The following is a 21,198-nucleotide window of genomic DNA, read 5'->3' on the forward strand; positions in this document are numbered from 1 at the left end:
TTTTGTAATCAGCAATTTGATGATAGCCTGGACTGGGAAAAGGCCCAACTCTCTACAAATCTAACTGAGACTACTGTCATCTAGTGTTTCTTTCTAATGGCCTTGGCTTAAAAACTTCAGGCATCTTCCTTAGTGTTTTGACATTTTTTTGCAGAAATATTCAGTGTTTTCGGTTATTTCCCAGTTGATGCCAGACAGAATAAAAATTACGTACAATGCCACCAGGTAAGAAGAATATTCTCTGAAACCACCTTACAGAAGCAGAAAATTATTGTCCCCTTTACACTGTGTGTCATTATATACTCACGTCTTCACCTATTTATCCAGCAGTTGTTACACAGTTCCTTGGATCTTGCCCACAGCCATTTTTGTAGTTATTATTTTCATTAATCCCTAGGTTCTGGCTTCCAGTGCACCACCTTTCGATACTACTGAACTAACAGATATGCCAGATTTTAGTACAGCCTCTACTGAGGATCAAATGGAGAGAACACACAGTACTTCCACAGAGTATGGCCAGCATGAGAGATGCTATGACTGGATACTGTTTGGCAGTTGTGATTACACAGCAGGCAAAGAAAATCCTTTCCTTGCAAATGAGCACTGACTGCACAGCAACACTGACACATCTCTCTGAGGGACTGGACTCTTCCATAACTTCAGCGAGAGAGGACTTAGAACTTTTCCACATGCAGGCAGATTTTGGTCAGAGTTTTTAGTAGAAAGTAAACAGTAAAGCTTTTCATCTTTCATCTGCCTTTATCTGCATGTATTTTAAATGCCGAAAATTCAAATTTTAAAAATAAATTTCAATAAAATAGTTCTGATTTTAACTCTTCTTAATTTAGTAAAAAGAAAAAAATTAATTGAAATTTAAAACATTATAGTGACACAATCTTGCTGTGCAGCCCAGTGCAGGAATCTGCAGAGGTCTGTTCTCACTGCTTGGTTGATGAGAGAGAACAGAGATAATGATCTCACAGAGATTAAAATGTCTTCAATACACTGGTGCATATGTACATTCATACTGCCCCAAACAGCTCCCTGAAGGACTAAAGGCTTCGAAGAATAGCAGCCAGCTAAAACTCATCAGAGGAGAGACTGCGGTAGCAGCTGCTGGCTGGTGATCCAGTAGGCAGTGATGGCAGGCTGATTTCCATACCTTTGACTGAGAATACCTAAGCAATTTTGCAGTCTCCATTTCAAATTTTACAAACTGATATCCATACCATTAGGAAGCATATGTAATCTTAAAATTTGGCTACCACGCTCCTACCTACAGCTCCATATACCTGTTCCAAAACAGCTATGTGCTAGGATGTCCCAGAAAGCTCCCTGACTAACACTGCTTTCTCTGACCTTGCTCTTCTGCTGCAGATAAGGGAATGCAATGTGTTACATCTTTTCTTTGGACACAAGGGGTTCATTGACATAATCTGAGACCCACAAAAGTCAGAAAAACAGAAGAGTCCAGAATATGGAAAAAGGTGTTCTGGATATTTCAGGGATTTTTTTTGCTGAGTTACTCTGCTCTGGCTTCAGAAGCAAATTTAAACAACTACAACTCTTTTCCAACTGCTTCTTCATTCTTTTGGGTGCTGAAATCAAACATTGCAGTCAAATCCACTGGGTTACAACAAGAAAGAAAGGAATCTGTTCCCGGGACACAGGGTTACACTCCTTGGCGTAAAAAATTGTTTACATTTCCAGTCAGAGAGGAGACGATGGGAAAGTGAGATTATGACGCAAATGTTAACGTACCTGCAAGGCAGTGAGTGCATGTTTAAAAACAATCATGCTGTAGGTACAGTAGAGAAGGCATTGGTTTTACATTATCATAACAGTAAAGCTAATCTTTCTGTAATCTTTAATAAAGCCTTGAAAACACATCTTGTTAAATTACACTGCTATTTGTAGAAATTTGTAAAAAAATCTCTAACATGCAAATGAAAACAATCCCTTCTTTTCTATTCAGTTTTGCAGTTACATTTTTTTTTTCCCCATTATGAATTTTTTTGCCTACATATATTTATCCCTAAAGACACATTCCCTTCAGATGTAGTTGAAAAGAAAGGAAACAGCAAGCTAGGAAAATACACTTAGAGCCTCATTACAAGGTGTGTTTACTCTGTATTTTTACATTTATTCAAATTAACTAGGAATAAATTTCCCAGAAAGCACAGACAATGAGCAGTGGCCTAATTGCACAACAGGAATTCTCAAGAATACCTTAAAATTTGTCTTGAAAAGAGAAGGCAGTATTCCTAACTATTCACAATAAGCTGATTTTTAAAGCATTAATGAGGATTCAGGTTCACTGAAAATCGTATTAAATCGCACTGTCACAATTTTACTAGCATAAGTGCAAGAAAGAGAAAATTATTTCATTTTTGACATATACTGACACTCCAAGAACTATAGTAAACAGTTCAGCTCTTTTATGAAAAGCCTCATGATACACGAAGTCTAAACATTTCATGTTAAAACTAGTCAAATTATGTTTTTAAAAAAGTGAAGATTAGTGATGTAAAGCAGATAAATCCAAGATGTGCCACTTAGGAACAGGATTAACTGCTTACAATTTGATTTTTTGAAATGTCTTTTCTCACATTTCCCTGCCAGGTTTGCATATGCCTACAACTGAAGCTGTGCATGCACGCTGACTTCCTGTTCACGCAGGAAGTTTTTGCATATTTTTGGTGCACCCACAAGGATAAATAGTCCTCAGATCCAGAGTCACTAAAAATCAGAATTTTTGATTAGGGTAGACATCATCTGGCTGGCTGCCTGTGTGATAGGATCATTTACATCTTGCAGGGAATAATGTTGAACACAGCATCAGTGACGGTATGGCTGAATATGACATGAATGGACTGTTAAAGACTGTTTTTTCTCATTCTATTTTTTTCTGCATTAGCAGCACTTTTCTTAGCAAGAGGTTTTTGTTTTGTTTTGCTTTGTTTTATCTCATCCTCACCCCTGTCCTTTCATGCATTTGGGCAAAAATCAACCGGACTCTGCATGACTGCAGATGAAGAAGACATCCCTGGCAGTGTTCAAGGCCAGGCTGGATGGGGCTTTGAGCAACCTGGTCTAGTGGAAGGTGTCCCTGCCCAGGGCAGGGGGGTTGGAACTAGATGATCTTTAGAGGTCCCTTCCAACCCAAACCATTCCATGATTCCATAATTCTAAGCAGCCAGTTGTCCTAATTAGCACCAAAATCTGGGTAGAGGGTTGCAGGGTGCATTTTTAAGATTGTCATATGCTGATCTAAAGCCTCACTACTGCCAAAAGTGAGAACTCTACTCTCCTCCCTGCCTTTGGCCACTCTTTCCCACTGCCTGCCTTGTATTAGCCATGAAGATTTTCTAGCCAAATGGATTGGCAAGCTGAAAATGACATGAAAACCAAAACAAATTAGTCTGAATCACAGACCAGGTGCATTTTCACCTTTCCTCTCAGCACAGTTCTGTACAAGGCACTTTATGGAGTTGTGACTCCTATGGAGGGCAGTGCAATGTTATCACTGCTGCTCGGCAAACTGAACTTGGCGGATGTGGCAAGAAGCAAAGATGCAGGGACAGAAGCAAGTAGCTGAAGTGAGTGAGACAGAAATGGCTATTTAGGCTAGCAGAGCACCTGAAAAGAAAGCAGTAAAAATATGCCTTTAGAGCATGAGTCCTACTGGGAGGAAAGGGAACAATAAAACTGCTCTTCTAAGCTTCAGAGAGAGAAAGAGAAGTTAGCAATCATAGGCTTGTAATGCTCCTGAGAGCCAAGACAATTCTGATATTGCTATATCGGAAGAAAACAGTGTAATAATAATGCTTATTCAATATTTCTCCAATTTTTGCTCTGGCAGATACACTGGTACTATGAACCTTTCCTGGTTAGACAATCAAATATGAAACCTTTAACTCACCCTTTCAAGAGAAGCACTGGGCTTGAGACTGTTGGATTTAACCATCTTTGGCTGTCTTGTGAGAATGTTTAATTCAGAGGGTAGTTATGCACATGAATAGTAGTTATGCACATGGGTTGAAACCAATGGGAAACCAAATTATCTCTGCTGTCCCATATTTTTTTTCCTAACACAAGTTTTTAAGGCAATTAGCCTAATTACCATAAATATGCTCTTATAACTGTATTTATTTTAACTGCATCTCCTGTTAAAAATGCCATTTTCCCTTAATATGTAACTGATAATCAATCAGCTCTCAAAGGCTTTCATTTTGAGAAGAAGTATCTGGAAATGGGATCAACATGGCAGATCTTGATCTCACTGGTGTAAAACCAAGAGAAGTTTCCTTTCCCTGACTGTCTCCTCTCTTCACCAGACAATTCAGACAAAATCTTGAAATTTTTTTTCCCCTTTCACCCACTGCTCATGCTCTTAAATTTCACCTGACCCTACTTAATTCCTGATGCCACATAAATTCAGACACGTAACTTTTGGACAAAGACACAAAAATAACATGCCATGGCTCCTTTGCAGTGCCAAGACAAGCAGGCAATTACAGAAACCTGGAATGACTGCACTGAGAAGATCCAGAGAATCTGCTATTGTTTTTACATCATATATTAACTTGGGTTCAAATGCTGAAATATGGTTCACCTTCCATGCACAGAGTACACCAGTTGTTTCAGGCATAGGAACCAAATTTATGCTGACAGTCGATCATAGTTTGTCTGTCATTAACCCATAGTACCTACATAATTTTCTGCAAAAATTACTGTAATTACTGATAGCAGCACAAGTTATTTCACCTCCTAATAATGAAAATGAAAAGCATTTGTTCCTGTAGAGGTGCACACCAAGATCTGTCTTAAAGTAGTTATTACTTTTTGATGAGATGTTAATTTCTGTAAGTCATGGTACTATGCTGTGCTTTTCCCTCAATTTTTTCCAACCAAGATTCATTCTTGAAATCTACAGACTTGACACAAGAGATAATTATTCTAATTCATGAACAAATGATATTTGCTTTGTATAACATTAGGCGATATATCTTTAACTGAATACAGCTGGGTCACTGCTTTCTAAGTTGGATGGCTCTTCTAGAAAAATATTTAATAATTTGTCACCAATAAAATGGAGACAGAAGGAGCAGTTTATCAATTTGGGATCTGTTTAACACCCATAAATGTCAGGGAGAGACTCATCAGTTTCTTTTGTTCATCCTCCATCTGATGAGGGGAATTTAGCATTTATCTTCTTATCCCTGTTGCAAAGCTGAACAGAAATACTTTCTTGAAAAGCTATCTGACAATTATGTTGAAGCTTGAAAATACAAAATGAAATCAAAGTTCATCTTGTAGCCTCTTATCTATTTGCAATCAATCCATAAATAATCTGTCATCCATTCAGTTACTTCCTTTTTAAAAAAATACAGAGAGAAATCAAGACACAAATTTACAAGTAATTTTGGGTTTTTTTATGTAAGGGGATTTACAGAGCCCTGACGTTAAAGTTTACAAGTATATACATGATACAGAGAAGGAAAAGAGATGGTGCTTACTGAACTGTAGTAGTAACGCAAGACACTCTGAAAATTGATTCGTGAGTCCTTGCACTTTTCTTTGACTTTTTGTCTCCCTGAAACTGTACTTTGGTGCCTTAGTTCATTTTACTGATGATGCTTTCTTGCAATATTCTAAGAAACAAAGTGAAACAAAAATGTTTTATTTGCCAGTGAGAAGTACCCTTTATACTCACACAGTAAAATGAGTAAAATCAGACACTTGTGACTTTAGGAGAAAGACGAGGACAGACGTTTTAGCAGGGCCTGTAGTGATAGGACAAGGGGTAATGGTTTTAAATTAAAAGAGCGTAGATTCAGACTAGATATAAAGAAGAAATTTTTTACAATGAGGGTGGAGAAACACTGGCACAGGTTGCTCAGAGAACTGGTAGATGCCCCATCCCTGGAAACCTTCAAGGTCAGGCTGGACAGGGCTCTGAGCAACCTGATCTGGTTGAAGATGCCCCTGCTCATTGAAGGGGGTTGGACTACATGACCTCTAAAGGTCCCTTCCAACCCCAAATATTCTATGATTCAATTATTCTATGACTTCACAGGAATTATGCTAAATATTTGCTAAGGGAATTGTACTCTAGTATACATAACTAGAAAGATAATGTGAACCCATATTTGAAATCTGCATTCAGAAATACAGATTTTTTCAGACTGGTCCTAGACCATGAAAGATTTTCTAAGATCTTGTGCTTAGCAGTGTTGAGACTCAGAGTGTAACACTTAAATGTGATTGTTTCAGCCTGAGTTACACTGCAGATTTTCTCTGAGTAAGTTTCCCTGATATTTTTCATCAGGACTCTTTGTGAGATATAGTATAACACAAGACTCTGCTATTAGTCCCTTGAGGGGTTCTATCTAGGAAGGGTATTAACATGGCTTTTCCATCAGCTATTTCAATTAATAACAATCCCTGAACTTCCCTGCAACGCCAGAGGTAGGGTGTAGGTCTCAGTCTCTGGGAACGGTGTACACAGCACTCCTAATGAAAAGTGAAACCCTGGGGGAAAGAATTAATGTTCTAACGTGTTGATTTATTCCCAGACCACTCCTAGGCCATCCCTTGGAAATTCTAGGCAGCTATTTGGATGAAAAGATTCATCCCAGTAAGACCCAAAAATGTAGAACCCAAAGCCTACAAGACTGATTTTAGGTGTAAAGAAACCCAGCTCTGCCTAGAGCTGGACAAAAGTGGTTTGTATGAAGTCAAGACTTAGCATTAAAAGCCTTAGTGCAGTGCAAAGCAAAGGAGTCTTGACCATCCTCCAAATACTGCAACCTGCTGTGACAACAGCCTTTGGTGAAGAACCTGCCACCCATCTGACCAAATTGTTCCTAAGGAGCACGATCCTGGCTTGAGCAACAGAAAAGTTGAAAAGCCAGAGAAATCCTAGCTGGATGTGAATAAACAAACGCAGACTGAGACTGCAGTTTATCTGTTCTAGTATTCATTAATATTTTCACATGTGGAGAAGTTTCTTTTCTAAAACTGTTTTATCCCTCGTAGACACAAAAAAGAGGGAAATTGAAAATACTAAATTACTGTTGAGGACAAGTGAAGGAAATGTTTGTGGTTTTTGCCTGGAAGACACCCTCTTTATTTCTGCAGGTGCAGGATTTAAACAGCCCTGTGCCTACTGTTTGTCTTCATACTGCAGTGAAATGACAAAATTTTGTTATGATCGCTGAATCTTGGGGTTGGAAGAAACTCAATGGATCATTTACTCTATCTTCTCAACTTGAAGTAGAACCAACTATAGTTGCATCATGGCTAACAAATAGCTGTCTGGTGCACCCGGGTATTTCCCATGCCAAAGAGCTGGTGACCTGCCTGGTAATCTATCACATCACAATCCTCACCTGTCCTAAATCCAGTCCAAATTTTGTTTATCATAATTTGTGTATTAAATTTTGTTCCACACCCTCCCTAGGGTCACACAGAGCAAACTCACTCTTCAAAGATGTGCTGCAAGGCAAGAAAATTGTTATCAGGGGCCCCCAGCCCCCCTCTAAGTCTTTGGTATTTCAGATAAATTACTTCAGATCACTCATTCTTTCCTTGTAGGATAGGCTTTCTAAATCTCTGATCATTTTTACTGCTCTCCCCTGGAGTCCCTCCAACTGGCCTACACCCTTCTTGAAGTGGAAAGCTCAAAGCTTTACCTGTGAGGGATGAAAGGATTGCTCATATGTCTTATAAACCATACCTCAGTTGTTTATAAATCCCAATATAGTACTTGAATGTTTCAGCACAACATGATGTGTGAAAGAGAAGATGCTAGAGCTAATGCAGTTCTACCTACTCTTCCATGGGCTTCTTTTCCTAACAGTCTTCTGTTGAGCACTATTTAGTAGATTATTTGATTATTTCTGCTGAAAGCACCTTGCAGTTGTCTCTGCTGAATTACAACTTTTTTTTCAGACCACTTTCAGTGTTAAACCCTCCCAGTACATGGTGTCATCAGAGAAAAATGTGAAAAAGAGTTGCATAACAGGAGTATGGCATCCTCTGGTAATCATTACACTTCAAACTTTTTCTAGGTGCTTATAAAGAGATTTCCTACTTGTTCCAATATTCTTCTGAGGTTCTGAAAGCAAACTGATGGCTTTATAGTTGCTTGTCTTGTCTTGTTCACTTCAGTGAAGATGACTTTTCTGCTTACCCTTTCCAGTTTTTCACTTTACCTTCTCCACATAGGTGTTCAAAACCAATCATTGTCAGCACTCAGATTTCATCAGCTAAGTTTCAGTGGTCTGGGATCAAGACCACCAGGACCCGCAAGTGTAAAAGTATCTAACTTCCTCAAGTGCTGCCAGGCCTGTTCCTTCTTCTTTTGAAGCTGAGGTCTTGTCCCTCGGTTGCTGGTTTTAATCATGATAGCAACCTGATCACAGATGACCTTTCTGTGAAAACTGATGCCAGCAAAAAGGGAGGCAGTTTTTATATCTTGCCTTGAAAGCACCTACCATCTCAACATCTCTCTGTAACTACAAAGTACATCTCTAAACTACAATTATTTCCACTGCATTAGAGGGGATGTGATTGGATATAACAGAATTTAAAAGTATTATTTAAAAATAACTTCCAGAAATTTTGGCTATGGCATTTGATAATCATTAGAATTTAGATGTGAAACTCATGTGACCTACAGACTATGGATAAGATTTCCCCTGGCCTACCATTTAGAGAGAGTTCATTTTTCAATTACAGTATATAAAATGTAAACGTGCCTGCACTAAACAACTTCACTAAATTATTTGCTGTAATTTTATGTTTCCTTATTCCAGGTCTCTCTGTTGGAGTAGCTAGTACGTCTTTCTGTTAATTTTATATCCTACACATTGTTTTTCATAGGAAACAAAACAAACAAAAAACAAGAACACAGTTTAGGGGAAAAAAGTCCATTATGTCCTTATTTGCAAATATCAGTTTCCAAAATAAAAACGTCAAGGATGCCTTGGGGATATTGTTCTTTTCGCTTATGCAACATATCTTTTATCATATCCTAAAGACTTTTTGTGTCATTATATCCTTTTTTTACCTTTCATTCAGCTCTAAGATCTTGCTTTGCAACTGCTTCTTCCTGTCAAAGATAATGATTGAACAAAATTCATTCTAAAGAATCCAAGAGCAGGCTTCTTATTTGTTCATATAAATCACTACTCAAAATTTGGAAGCCAACATCCTGGGCAATGAACACATGGCTTTGTGCTCATGGAATACTTTGGATATACTAGCTAGTGTTTGTGGCTTCACAGGAGGTTCCCTCCACAGAAATAATTTGATTTTTAAGCTTTCAGAGCTGCATTTGTCTCAGAAATGAGACACTAAAGACATAAGCATCAAGCTGTCTCCTTGCCTTTCTCATATAAAGTCAACCAGAATGTACCCTGGAAGAGGTCACAGGAATTTTTTTAATCTACCAAACACACAAAATGCTTCATGTTGAAAAAAACATATCACCTTGCCATTGTCCCAAGTGGCAGAATTTCTGAACGAAAAAAAATCTTAAAAAGTCTCTGCAAGCAAAGAAAAAGAAGTGATACTCTCTCACAAATCACATGGCTTTACTGCTCACTCGAAAGAAGAGTTGAAGAGGAGCCACCTATGTGTCAGGGAGCATAAGTCTTTGGCACACCTAGACTACACTTTGCTTCTGCGAGAAGCTTGATCTCACTGTGTCCGCAATATAGGAACCTCTGCTACATGTCCAAATCAGCTGCCTTTTGTACCTGTCACTGATGCGACACATGCAGAACCAGAATGCTTGTGCACTGGAATCCCAGAGCCTGGACTTCTTGGTCTCATATCTTAAGATGGCACAATTGCAAAGTATGGTCATCTGCACAGACCATTTGTTTCATGACAAATGGCAAAGGATCTTCTTCCATCTAAACTCCAAAAGAAAGGCTGCCATTTCTAGGAATACTAATATAATATTTAAAGAAACAAAACAAAAACCCCTAACTGATGAAGGAAAAGCAGTTTTTCAAAGCTGTTGGATAAATGGTCAAAACTAAAATACTATAGGGCAATTTCTTTTTGCCCAGTGTTGAGATCTGGTTACCACTTTTAGCTGTCACATAAAAAGAACCCAAGTTGCGTTCTTTCTTTTGTTTTCATTAAGGATAACTACAATTTTAGCTAGAATTCAGAATTCTGAAAGCAAAACAAAGATGACAGACCTGCAGAAAGGACTAGGATATAGTATTGGATGTCAGATGAATGACTATTTGCAATTAATCAGTTTGGTGTCTGGCTTCTGACTAAGCCAGCTATTCCCTTCATAAGTTCAGAGATGCTTTAATGTAAGTCCTTCCTTTTTTTTCAACTAGTGGAAACAAAAGAATAATACTGACAATCTAGAGTAGTCTTTTAAATAGGCTGCAGACTGATATTTTATTTACCATATCACTTGGATCTTTAAAGCTTCACCCAGCTTTATCACTCCAGCACGATCAGAATCTCTACTGCTTTTGTCAGAAGACTTAAAATACTGTCTGCCTGTGTTTAGGATTACAGGAAAAAAAAAAAAAGGAGACAAGAAGAAAAGAAAAATTAATAGCTACAGCTCCACAAGCTAAAAAATAGAATTAAATACAATTTATTCTTTTAAAGGTTCTTTTCATGGCACTGCAATATTTTGCTGATGCGTGTTTTCTTCTAGACAGCAGATTTCTTGAGAAAGATCTGGACATCTAAAAAGACAGAACTTGCTACATAGATAATTAACTGAACAATAAAGGATGAAATCACTGCTCTGTAATTTCACCTGGTTAATTTGCACATTTGGTTTTATATTCAAAAAACGATGAAGTTCTACAAAGCAGCAAATATAAGGATTTTCAGACTACTCAGCTGCAAGTGACAGATGTCGTGTCAATGAATGTATTCCACATAGGACGCTAAAGCCTTAATATATCTTCTGTTGCACGAGGATGTAACACCAGCAATTGCTGTCATATAATTTTTTTATTTATGAAAGTGGTGAAAGATCAAGCATAATCATTCTCTAAAACTTACCTGAGGAATTTAAAACAAGGAACATATAGGTAGTGAAAAAAGGCCAAGAAAACTGCCACTCCCTAGAAAATACTCACTCCTCCACTAAGAAAACAGAAAAAAGATATTGGCCTTCTGTCTACAGGAGTTCTTTCCACACTCAGCCCAGTAGTTTAGCAAATGACGCCATTCTCCTTCCTCATCTTTTGATTTATTGTGTATCTGGAAATACTGATGAGACAATTAACACTCTGCTACACTGTCTGCTGCATCTCCTCCCTCTCTGATGTTGACCTGACGAAAACAGCAATAGAAAACATAATGAAAGGGATCTTCTGTTACTCCCTTTTTAACTCTTACACAGCACTGTAAAATGGGGAGGGAAACAATGAAACAATTCCCTGACCCAGAAATTTGTAATCTAAAGGAAAAAAGGAGTACAAAGGCATGCTATAATGATGAAATTATGAGACTTATTGTAATTATATTACATTTGGTCAGGAGAAAAATTTAGAATTGGAAAAGAAGTTGGCCAAGATTCATTGCGAATTTGTGTAACACTTGTCATAGACACAAAAAAAAAAAAGCACTTGGTGGTAGAGACAAGTCCTTGGGATTTTTAAAAATGACACAGAGAAAAAGGCAGCAGTGTCAAGTAGCATCACAAAGCACAGACATCACAGTTTTCCATACAAGCCCGAGACAAAAGATGTTCCAAGAAAGTTTTCAGCAGTGCAGTGGAGATCATTATGTAGCTGGGAAATCCATTTAGTAAGCAATTTCCTTTGAAGCATTTCCACAAGGAAAGGATAAATCAAACAGAATTTTTTGAATGGTCTGCTTTATTCTCACTCAGAAGCAAGCCATATGAGCCAAACCTGGAGATGCATCCATTACTTATCCAACATCTGAGCACAGAAATTAAAAGCCCTTTCCCTCTGTATGGGTAGAGGAAGTGGACAAAAAAAGAGAAAATCCAACATCTTCCTCCCTGCAAATTTCCTGTGAGACACTGCAGAGTTAAACCTCCCAAGGTGACAAGAACAGTGTGTGTGTGGGGACACGAATCTAGTAAGTCATGCTAACCCCTCTTGATTCTCAGCAAAAGCCACAGAAATAAGTTTGACCACAGCAAAAAGATTAACATCCTATGACAGAGAATGATAAAAAACAAGGTCACACTGGTACACCATACCACTTGCAGTCTCTAGTCAGAGCTGATGAAACTATCTAGGCAGCTGGACAATAATACAAAATCCCTACCTAATTCAGAGAGGACCAGCACAGAAGATTTTGTCAACTGAAATTTCAATGGTCTACTTAGCTCCAAAGATGGTTGAATTTGGTCTGACATGACAACAATTTCATACCACCATCTTCTGCCACTTAACTGCAATTGTAACAAACAAGATGACAGATTTACTCTCCTTCTCCACTGAAGACAAAAAGAAGCTAGCCAAAGCTTTTTTTTCTTGAAACAAAATCTTAAGCTTTTTGGCATCCAAACCTACCTGCACATCTTTCCTTCCCTGTGCTGCTGCTTTTGCTCTATTGCAGCCACAGTTCATTAAGATGAATCGTGTTCTGCTGAAGCTGCCTCATCAGTAAGTATTGCTGAAGCAATTTAGTAATGATCTTAATGCGCAGTGCTGGATTTTTATAGCCATCTCAATTGGCTATTAAAATACAGCACTGCACTTCGAAATTGCTACTGCACCACTTCAAAAATAGTTAGCATGATGGAGTTGCAGAAAGTACTGTTCATTTCAGTAGAAACCTCACTCTTTGTGAATGATTCCTGGAAACTGGTACTTAAAATCTACTACAAGATTAGATGTTCATTTTGCATATTAACCCAGGATTCTTAGAACTGCTTGGAGAGCTCTTAAGAAATGAATGGTTTCGAGGGAAAAACAAACAAAACCAAATCAAATATATGTATATGAAATTGCTGCACAGTCTTCCAAGTCATTTTGTTTATTCCTTCACTGCTAATGGAATATGACAGAAAAAGACAAAAGAGGAAGTCAGAATTACCATGAAAATATAAAACTTCAAAGTGATATCCTGCAGCTCACAGGATAGCTCTAGTTTTAGGTAAGACAGCCAACCAGATGGATGGCTTTTGAATTCCATTTGAAATTATCCTTGTTGATGTGGAAAATAATTGCTTTATCGATTGACTACTTAGCTCCAAAGATGGCTGAATTTGGTCTGATGTGACAACAATTCGATACCACCATCACCGGCCATTTAACTGCAGTTGTAACAAAAAACATGACAGATTTACTTTCTTTCTCCACTGAAGACAAAAAGATGGTAGCCAAGGCCTGAAATACTAGAACTGAAGTGCCATGCTAATAACAATAACTATTATTATGTGAGATTACAATAAACAAGCACTACATTTCTTCAGGAATGGAAGGAACCACTCTACAGAATGAATGGTTTTTAATAAATATTTTGTATGTAGTAATTTATACAAATGAGATGGCAAGTCTGCAGTGACCAAAGGCAGATAATACATTTAATATTTAATATATGCCATAAAGCAGAATATGATAACAGCAGCTGTATGCAGATATCATCACTTAAATTAAAGAACAAGATCCTCAGTCTGTGAAATAATGAAGGTGCAGATAAAACCTACCACTTTTTCTTCATCAGGCATTGGCAACACTAATACGTCAAAATATTTCTGAAAAACAGCAAAGGCTTTTATAGCACTATCACAGAGCTTTCCAATTTTATGAGTTTCAAGAGAATACAATTTTCATGTGATAAACTATGCAGATACTCACATATTCTTACATTAGACAATCCTAGCCTGCAGGCAAGTCATGCCTTTTAGTGATGTTAACTTATAAATGATGGGTTTGAATCACTATCTTAAAATTGGAAAATTATGTATTAGTGCTTGAGAGAGCACTTTCTTCTAATTGGATGAACTGCAAGTCCCTTCAAGCAAAGACATTTCACAAAATATGGTATTTTAGTTTCAGTTGTGGTTTTCTATTTATACCTGTAGTAAGTGATAGTGTGTTACAGTAATATGAAGTGAAGCACTTAAATTACAGTTGAGAACCTAAATAGTTTGTTAAATCCAGGTTTGGGAAAGTTTGCCTGCTTCCTCATTTTTCTACAGGTCTTTTTTTTAAGTTGCCCCATTTTGCTCTGTCTTAGATCAGGATTCCTAAAAAGCTCACAGCACAGAAGGAGGAGAACACTGAAAAACAGAAGTAAATTCACAGCTGAAGAGATCATAAGACTGAAATTCTTAAAAGACCAGAAGAAAAGGTTTAAGGTTCTGTTCAGACTGTGAAAAAACAATTTTGCTGAAAACATTTTTGAACTACAAAAACTTTTCTTAGCATTAAATAAAAAATGTTTTGAAGGTTTCAAGTGATCATAAATTAACAAAACATCTGCCTAACTTGCCATAAACCCCCCTCTCCCCAAATGCTAAAGTTTGCTATGCGGTATTTAGTGTCCCTTAAATTAGAGAAAATAGGCCAGTACAGTAGTTCAAGTGACAGCCATATTAATATAAAAACATGTATCATCATCAGTCTGAAGCAAGCACTTACAATCAGTTATCAAACAGGATGATCTGAAAGCTCTCAGTGTTCTCTGAAATTGGGAAAGAAATAATTGGGGTTCTTTGTTTGCAAAAGCTCGCTCTTTCATTTTAAGTGCTGTAGCTATTACCTGAGATAAAAAGGTAACCTTTGGCTTTGCTTTAGTAGATAAAAATGGTAAGATTTCTCTTTTCCTTACTGGGAGCAGCACTTGTAAAAATTAAAAAACTCCTCCATTCTGCTGTTCTAAATTTAACACTTTTTTTAGCAGACATTTTAAAATACACCTAATTCCACTGTACTTTTTTGACTTATTTCAGTTGTCACTGCAAGCTGGGATGCTATCTATGCAACAGAACACAAGATTTTTCCAATAAAGCCATCAATCCAAACTAAAATTTGTCAACTTCTACGAAACAGAAGTATGAACTTCTATAAAACTATAAACAGTAATGGAGTAGAGAACATTTCAGTAACAATTCAAGGTAAATCTACAGTGAAATCATACCTTATACTGATGGTGAAAATCTCTGCATCTTCTCATGAAACTTTCGTAACTAATAAATGAGCTAAAAAATATACTACTTAAAACATACTGATTCTTTTCTTAGTATAGTAAGAAAGCTTCACTACTACCCAGTGACTTTAATCAGTGTCATCAAGAACCAAACAAATAGTTACATGAAAAGGAAAGCCACCACGTGCTGCAGAGTTGCTTTAGTCCAGCACAGAAAACAATGAAATGGAAACTCCAGAACTAGTTATGCCCAATGACTTCATCTAACATTTAGACAGATATACACAATTCAAAAAATAAATGTGTACTATGCCCTTCGTATTCATCCCATCTTATTTTTGAGTATTTTGTTGAGATGTCCAGTTTAGGAGCTTAGTCTTTGCTGATTAAGAAGAAAATTAAGATAAGGAGGATAGCCATCCAAAGAGAGATACAGAATTGGGCTGAACAATGCTTAACAGATGCATTAATTTCTAATTTAGAGCCCCAAAACGTAATAACACTCCAAATGGATTAAATGAACAGTCCTGATATGGCCCTAATTCTGACAGCAGGAAAGAGTAGAGGAATAAGTGCCCCCAAGTATCTTTTGTAAAGTGCCCAAAGCTGGGTGGGGTGAACCTGATCAGAACACATCATTGGCTGAATTCACCAGGAATGAGAAAAAAGCATGCTTACACACAACAGAAAAGAGACATAGCTGCTGATCTGTCCAGAGCCTTTCCATCTAAAATACAGTCAACAAAAGGGCAGCTCTAGCCATCACTGCAAGATTCCGATGCAGTTCAAACATTGTCATGATAGTTACTACTGAATTATCATGAAGGCTGTGGGAGATTAATCCTGTTTCTCTATGACTTTATACTCAAGACACCAGAATACCCAGATGGCAGAATCAGCTATCCTTTACATTGTTCCTTTTTTGGGTGTTTTTAAGTCTGCCATTTCTTCTCTCAAGTTTCCGGGTACTCAGCTGTTCTGCTTCACATACCCTAAACTTCATTTCTGCAGCTGTGTTGTCTTTTAAGATATCACATTTCCTATAGAATTGAGGTCAGAAGTTTATTACGTGATCCAACTCTGCTGCAGTTACTGAAATCATTATTTTCTGCATTTTTTTTTTCTTCTGGTATATAGTATCAGAGCTTAAATTATCAGTTGTGTTGGTAGGTAAAATATTACACAACCTCTCTGTTTAACTAAGTTTCTGACTGTAGAAATTTTCTACAGTGGTAGAAATGCATTTTTCTGGCTGATTCTTTAAAAAACTGAAATTTGAAAAAAATCAAGTTTAATTTTTATAACTAATCTTACATCAAGCATACTACTCAATACTTCTGGTTTTAGTAAAAAGTAGATTTGCAGTGTGATAGGACAGCATGAAAATCCCAGAGGCCAGTGGAATTCCTTTGGTTTAAAAACCTCCAGTCAAATGAAATCGTATGGGTTTGAGCACTGTAATCTCTGAATAGTGACTGAAGTTCATAATTCACTGCTCATTCACAATTCTTTGCAGGGTCTTATGGGAAGCTAATACACAAGTAATATTACAAAGTCAAATACCACCATTAAATTGCTTTGTTTTGAATGTCTGCATGTTTGCTCCCCAGGAACAAATACTGCAGTGTACGCAATCCATTCTCATTACTGTTAGTCTTGTTATGTTTCAATACAGAGCAAGAAAAGTGTGTTACTTAAGGATAGGATTTTCAGTTATGTCTAAATACTATTGATTTTCAATAAGAAAGCTCCATTGTATATCCTTCCTCTGTTACAGCCCTCAGCTACTGCAAAGATGCTGGCTGCTAAAACCTGCAGTGTCCCGGGAGTGACTGAAATAAAACACCTACTGTTTGCTACTAAATGCTATGCAAAGCCAAACAGTGAATCACTAAAATTGTACATCTGACTGAACAGACACACAAAAAGCATACAAAAGACAATCTCCCAAGCACAGTGAGAGGGAGATCCTGCAATGATCACAGTTAGCAATTACCTTCAAGACACAGACTATTGACATCAGCCAATATTATCAATCAAGTGTGGCAAACTGATGAATGCACAGCTTTAAATACCTATACAGCTGCAGTTCTGTTTGATACCTTGATTTTCTATTACACAACTAATTTGTGCCTTTGTTTACCTCTCTTCCCAAAAAGACGAGTGAAAGAGTTACATGGCCTTTTAGCACATGTGATGCTAGGACAGCTTTTCTGTAAAGCAGCAGCAACAATTGCATGGGGATCTGCATTCAAAAGGTGCCACTTGGCAGCACACTACCATGACCTCTCCCCTGCCATATTCCAAAAGCCATTGCTACACAATGCATATTTAACTTATGTTCAAAATAGATTTGCAAAATGAACCTATGTCTTTTATATGGTGGTTGCTAGCTAGAAAAATTAACATCCATTTTAAAAAAATCTAACCTTCATGGACTCAGAGCTTGTAAAAGCCCTCATCCTGAATACCTCAGATGAAATTAAAAGAATATTTATATAAAAAGCCTTGCAAATTTCCTTCTTTATCACCTTCAAGTGCTGAAAGATATGATCTACTACACATACACAGGCAACCTAGTGATCTCTGAGTTTATATGCTATTATGGAAGCCAAGACTTGCTTTCATGTGGTAAATTCTCAACCCAGTGAGGAGTGAACTCGGTATATACTGAGTTATATACTGACAGAGACAGACAGGGAAAGAAGCAACTGGAAAGATACTTGCCGCTCCAAGTTTAGGATGGAGCAGCCTTCTTGTCTAAAAAACAGATTCACTTTCTTTATTCACTTTGTGAGTAGGAAGGAAGGAATGGTATGGGAGCTACCACGCTGATTTTCAGGTCCTGCTCTGAATATCACACCACCCCAATTTCACCCCGAGAAATAAGAAACACTGTGTATATAAATACGAAGTTGTTCTTGCACTGCATAGTAATGGTGTGAAAGAGCAGCTCACAGAAAGGTCACCTGAGATATGAGTAGGTAAGCATCACACGAGTGACTAGCACTGAAACCTACAGCCAAGATTCACAGGTTTTATTCTCAACTTCTGCTGTGAGTTTGATGCCTCTCAACAGATAGTTTATTTTTCATGGAATATTTTGAAAAATTCAAAGGAAAACTGCTACAGATATTATAATTAGTATTGATAAGATTTCCAACCAATCTATAACCTATTTTCTTCATTCAGCTTTTTTCATCTGTGGAATATAGAAAGCATACAATGGTATGCTTCCTTACTGCCTAAATTATAAAGATAAAACCCCTGGCTTTTGCAAAGAACTAGCACATCAACTTTTTGCTTCATCCAAATTTCCAGTTAATTTATTTCTATAATATTGAAGTGAAAATTTTAAAAAGGTATTCTGCTTAACAATGAAATTCACTATTTATATTACATATCTGTAGTGAACTTCATGTAAGAACATAGCTAAGAAATGACATTTGTAGCACTAAGCAGCAAAGCTTCTTTAGCTTGTCATAAAAAGCACTTTCTTGGTATCCACTCTCTTTTATGAAAAGAAATGTAAAAATAAAGAGTTTCAGGCATACAATCAAAACAAACATGATGCAAAAATGTTATTAGATAATGATTGCCTCTCTTGTCCATTTCTACAATGCAGCAAAAATTTGGTCATGGAGAATAATTTTTACTGTTTCATCACAACCTGAAAGGATATGTTAATTTTAGTTTCTTTAGCCTTAGGTTACTCAAAATGACTATCATATCACACACTTAGTTTAATTCCAAAGCTTTAAAAAAACCCACTGCTGTCTGCACTACTATTCTGAGTTCATACACGTACAAAATCTCATTAGAGATGCTTTTCTATTAGAAAGTCAATTTAGCATTGTAATTGACCTCAAGGATCCAGACTTTTAGGGGTTTACCCCAGATGCATGTTTAAATATTTCTTACTGTTCGTCAAGAATAGAGGATGATGAATACACTGCTGTGCCAAATAACCATGATATACGTAGAAGAGGTATAGTGCAATCTTGAAAACAGTGCACTATCTTTGCATACTATGGATGGATAATCTCAGCAATTCCACATGTATTAGAAACAAATATACTCCATTACTAGTATAAAAAACTATGTAGAAGCATACTGTAATATTCACATGAGATGAGATGTAAGGGAAACCACTGAAAAAGCTACAGGTTATTTATTCACAGTAGATACGACAGGTAGAATAATCTCATGTGCATGGCATATATTGAGACATGCATATTTCTTCATTTCATGTATATACCATTAATTAAAGACTTGCTTATGAAATAATTACTATGGATCCAAAAATCTACTGCTGTTCATTCTATCTGCAGGTATTGTGCAAGTATCCATTTTCTTTGCCCAGAAATTAGCTATGAAGAAAAATACAGTAGCGAGAGGGAAATTTCAGGCAGGAAAAACAATAAAATTAAATTTGTTAAAAATAACACTTGCGCAAATAAAAACTTTTTGCAAAAGGAAAGGTGAAAATACAATATTCACAATTTGTACTAATGCTTCTAGAAAGGAATTTGGGTTTTTTTTCTGTAACCAGAAGGTTCTGCTGGAAGTGATAAAGCTGATTTAGACTAGTGAAGGTATCATGCTAGACTTCCGTGTAATTTTGTTGAAGGATAAAATAAAATTCTCCCACGTATCTGGGTGAGTTAGTGTTCTTGTCTTGTTCCAAAGACAACTGCAGAAGAAACCATCAACATGAAAGTAGAAAGGATATGTTGGATAATCATGAAGCCTTCTGAAAAAAGGGAGAATTTAGAAACTCTGTATTCAACAGCACCTTAAATGAAAGCCAAAGGTCTCAGTAGAGGAACTTTAGAGGAAGTATACATGCTGCCAATATAAAGCATAATATCTCTGCATCTTACATTTCTTCAGGAGGTAACGAGCCATCTCTACAGTAAACTTCAAATGAAACAAACCACAAGTCCCTGAATTCCTTTATATTTCAGGAAGGGACATGCAACCATGAATTGAAGTTCTACCAGCCTAAATTAACTGCATTTCAGTATTTGACAGGTCAACCAGTTAACAAACCAACAAGTCAGATGTCATCTGAGCTACAGGAGAGGTTAAACACAAAGTTTAAAATGGATGTCTTTTCATTTTCACATTTACCTTTAGGTCCTTTGAACAACTTGATCTCTACCACGGTCTCCAGAATAGGTCTCCTTCGACGAACATACAATCGTACTATGGAGCCAGCTTCTTTTAGGGCCTCCACGGCTTTGCTGTGAGAGACTTCTGACACGTCGACTTCATTCACTCGCAAGATGCAATCGTTGACCCTAGAAGAAAAACAAAGAAGCATAGCTACTAAATGCTTCAGCTGTTATCCTGGATTGAACAGAGTTTTGTCAGTAGTGCTGTAAAATGAAGAACACTTCATTGAGAAGTCTGCCAGATGACAGTCTTAATGCGATATGCTTCATCAGCAATGAGACAGAAACAGAACACTTAGTCCCTCCAAAAGACATACCTGAGTCAAACTAAATTCTACCTAATCACCCAACACCTACCATCCTCCTTCATAAATTGGGGTTGGATCCACTAGAGTGATAGAAATGAGTAAAAAACAAATTGTCTTTATAGGCTTCATTAAAACACTTTTTACTAAACAGTATAATCGAATTACAAGATTCATGCTGCATGCTACTACTACAGTTGCTCTTAAGGAAATCAGCTGATTTAATTTAATATAGAGAAACCACTAATTGTTCAAACACCTCCTTAAATCTCTCACATTTCTTCATCAGAGCCAAAGAATTCTAAGTTGTCAAGGCAAAAATGCTGTCCTACAAAAAAGCAGACAATTTAAAAGAGAGTGTTTCATGCTAAATAATTTGCACAAATTTCATTCTTTACATTTTCACCACTGGCCATAGGCTCCAAGATATGCTGTGTGGTAACAGCATCTATTTTTCATAGAATACTAATAAAATTCCCTAATATTCTTACTTTGGGCACTTACTACATTATCTGAGGATGAACTAATATATTCAGCCTCAAAATGTCCTGGTTAGATGGAGTAATATTCTCCTTATCTGACAG

The 21,198-nt window shown here is 37.0% G+C and overlaps 1 protein-coding gene across 2 annotated transcripts in view; it reads right to left on the reverse strand.

The window, feature by feature from the left end:
- The window catches only part of DLG2 (discs, large homolog 2 (Drosophila)), a 1,012,119-nt gene that overhangs the window by 300,949 nt on the left and 689,972 nt on the right, over window positions 1-21,198 (reverse strand). For both annotated transcript variants that reach the window (XM_010576558.1, XM_010576559.1), the window contains one exon: window positions 20,266-20,435. In XM_010576558.1, coding sequence (XP_010574860.1) covers window positions 20,266-20,435 — 170 coding nt within the window. The remainder of the gene's footprint in view (window positions 1-20,265; window positions 20,436-21,198) is intronic.

Source organism: Haliaeetus leucocephalus, unplaced genomic scaffold (genome assembly GCF_000737465.1).
Source record: "Haliaeetus leucocephalus isolate CR32 unplaced genomic scaffold, Haliaeetus_leucocephalus-4.0 Scaffold536, whole genome shotgun sequence".
Lineage (NCBI taxonomy): Eukaryota > Metazoa > Chordata > Aves > Accipitriformes > Accipitridae > Haliaeetus > Haliaeetus leucocephalus.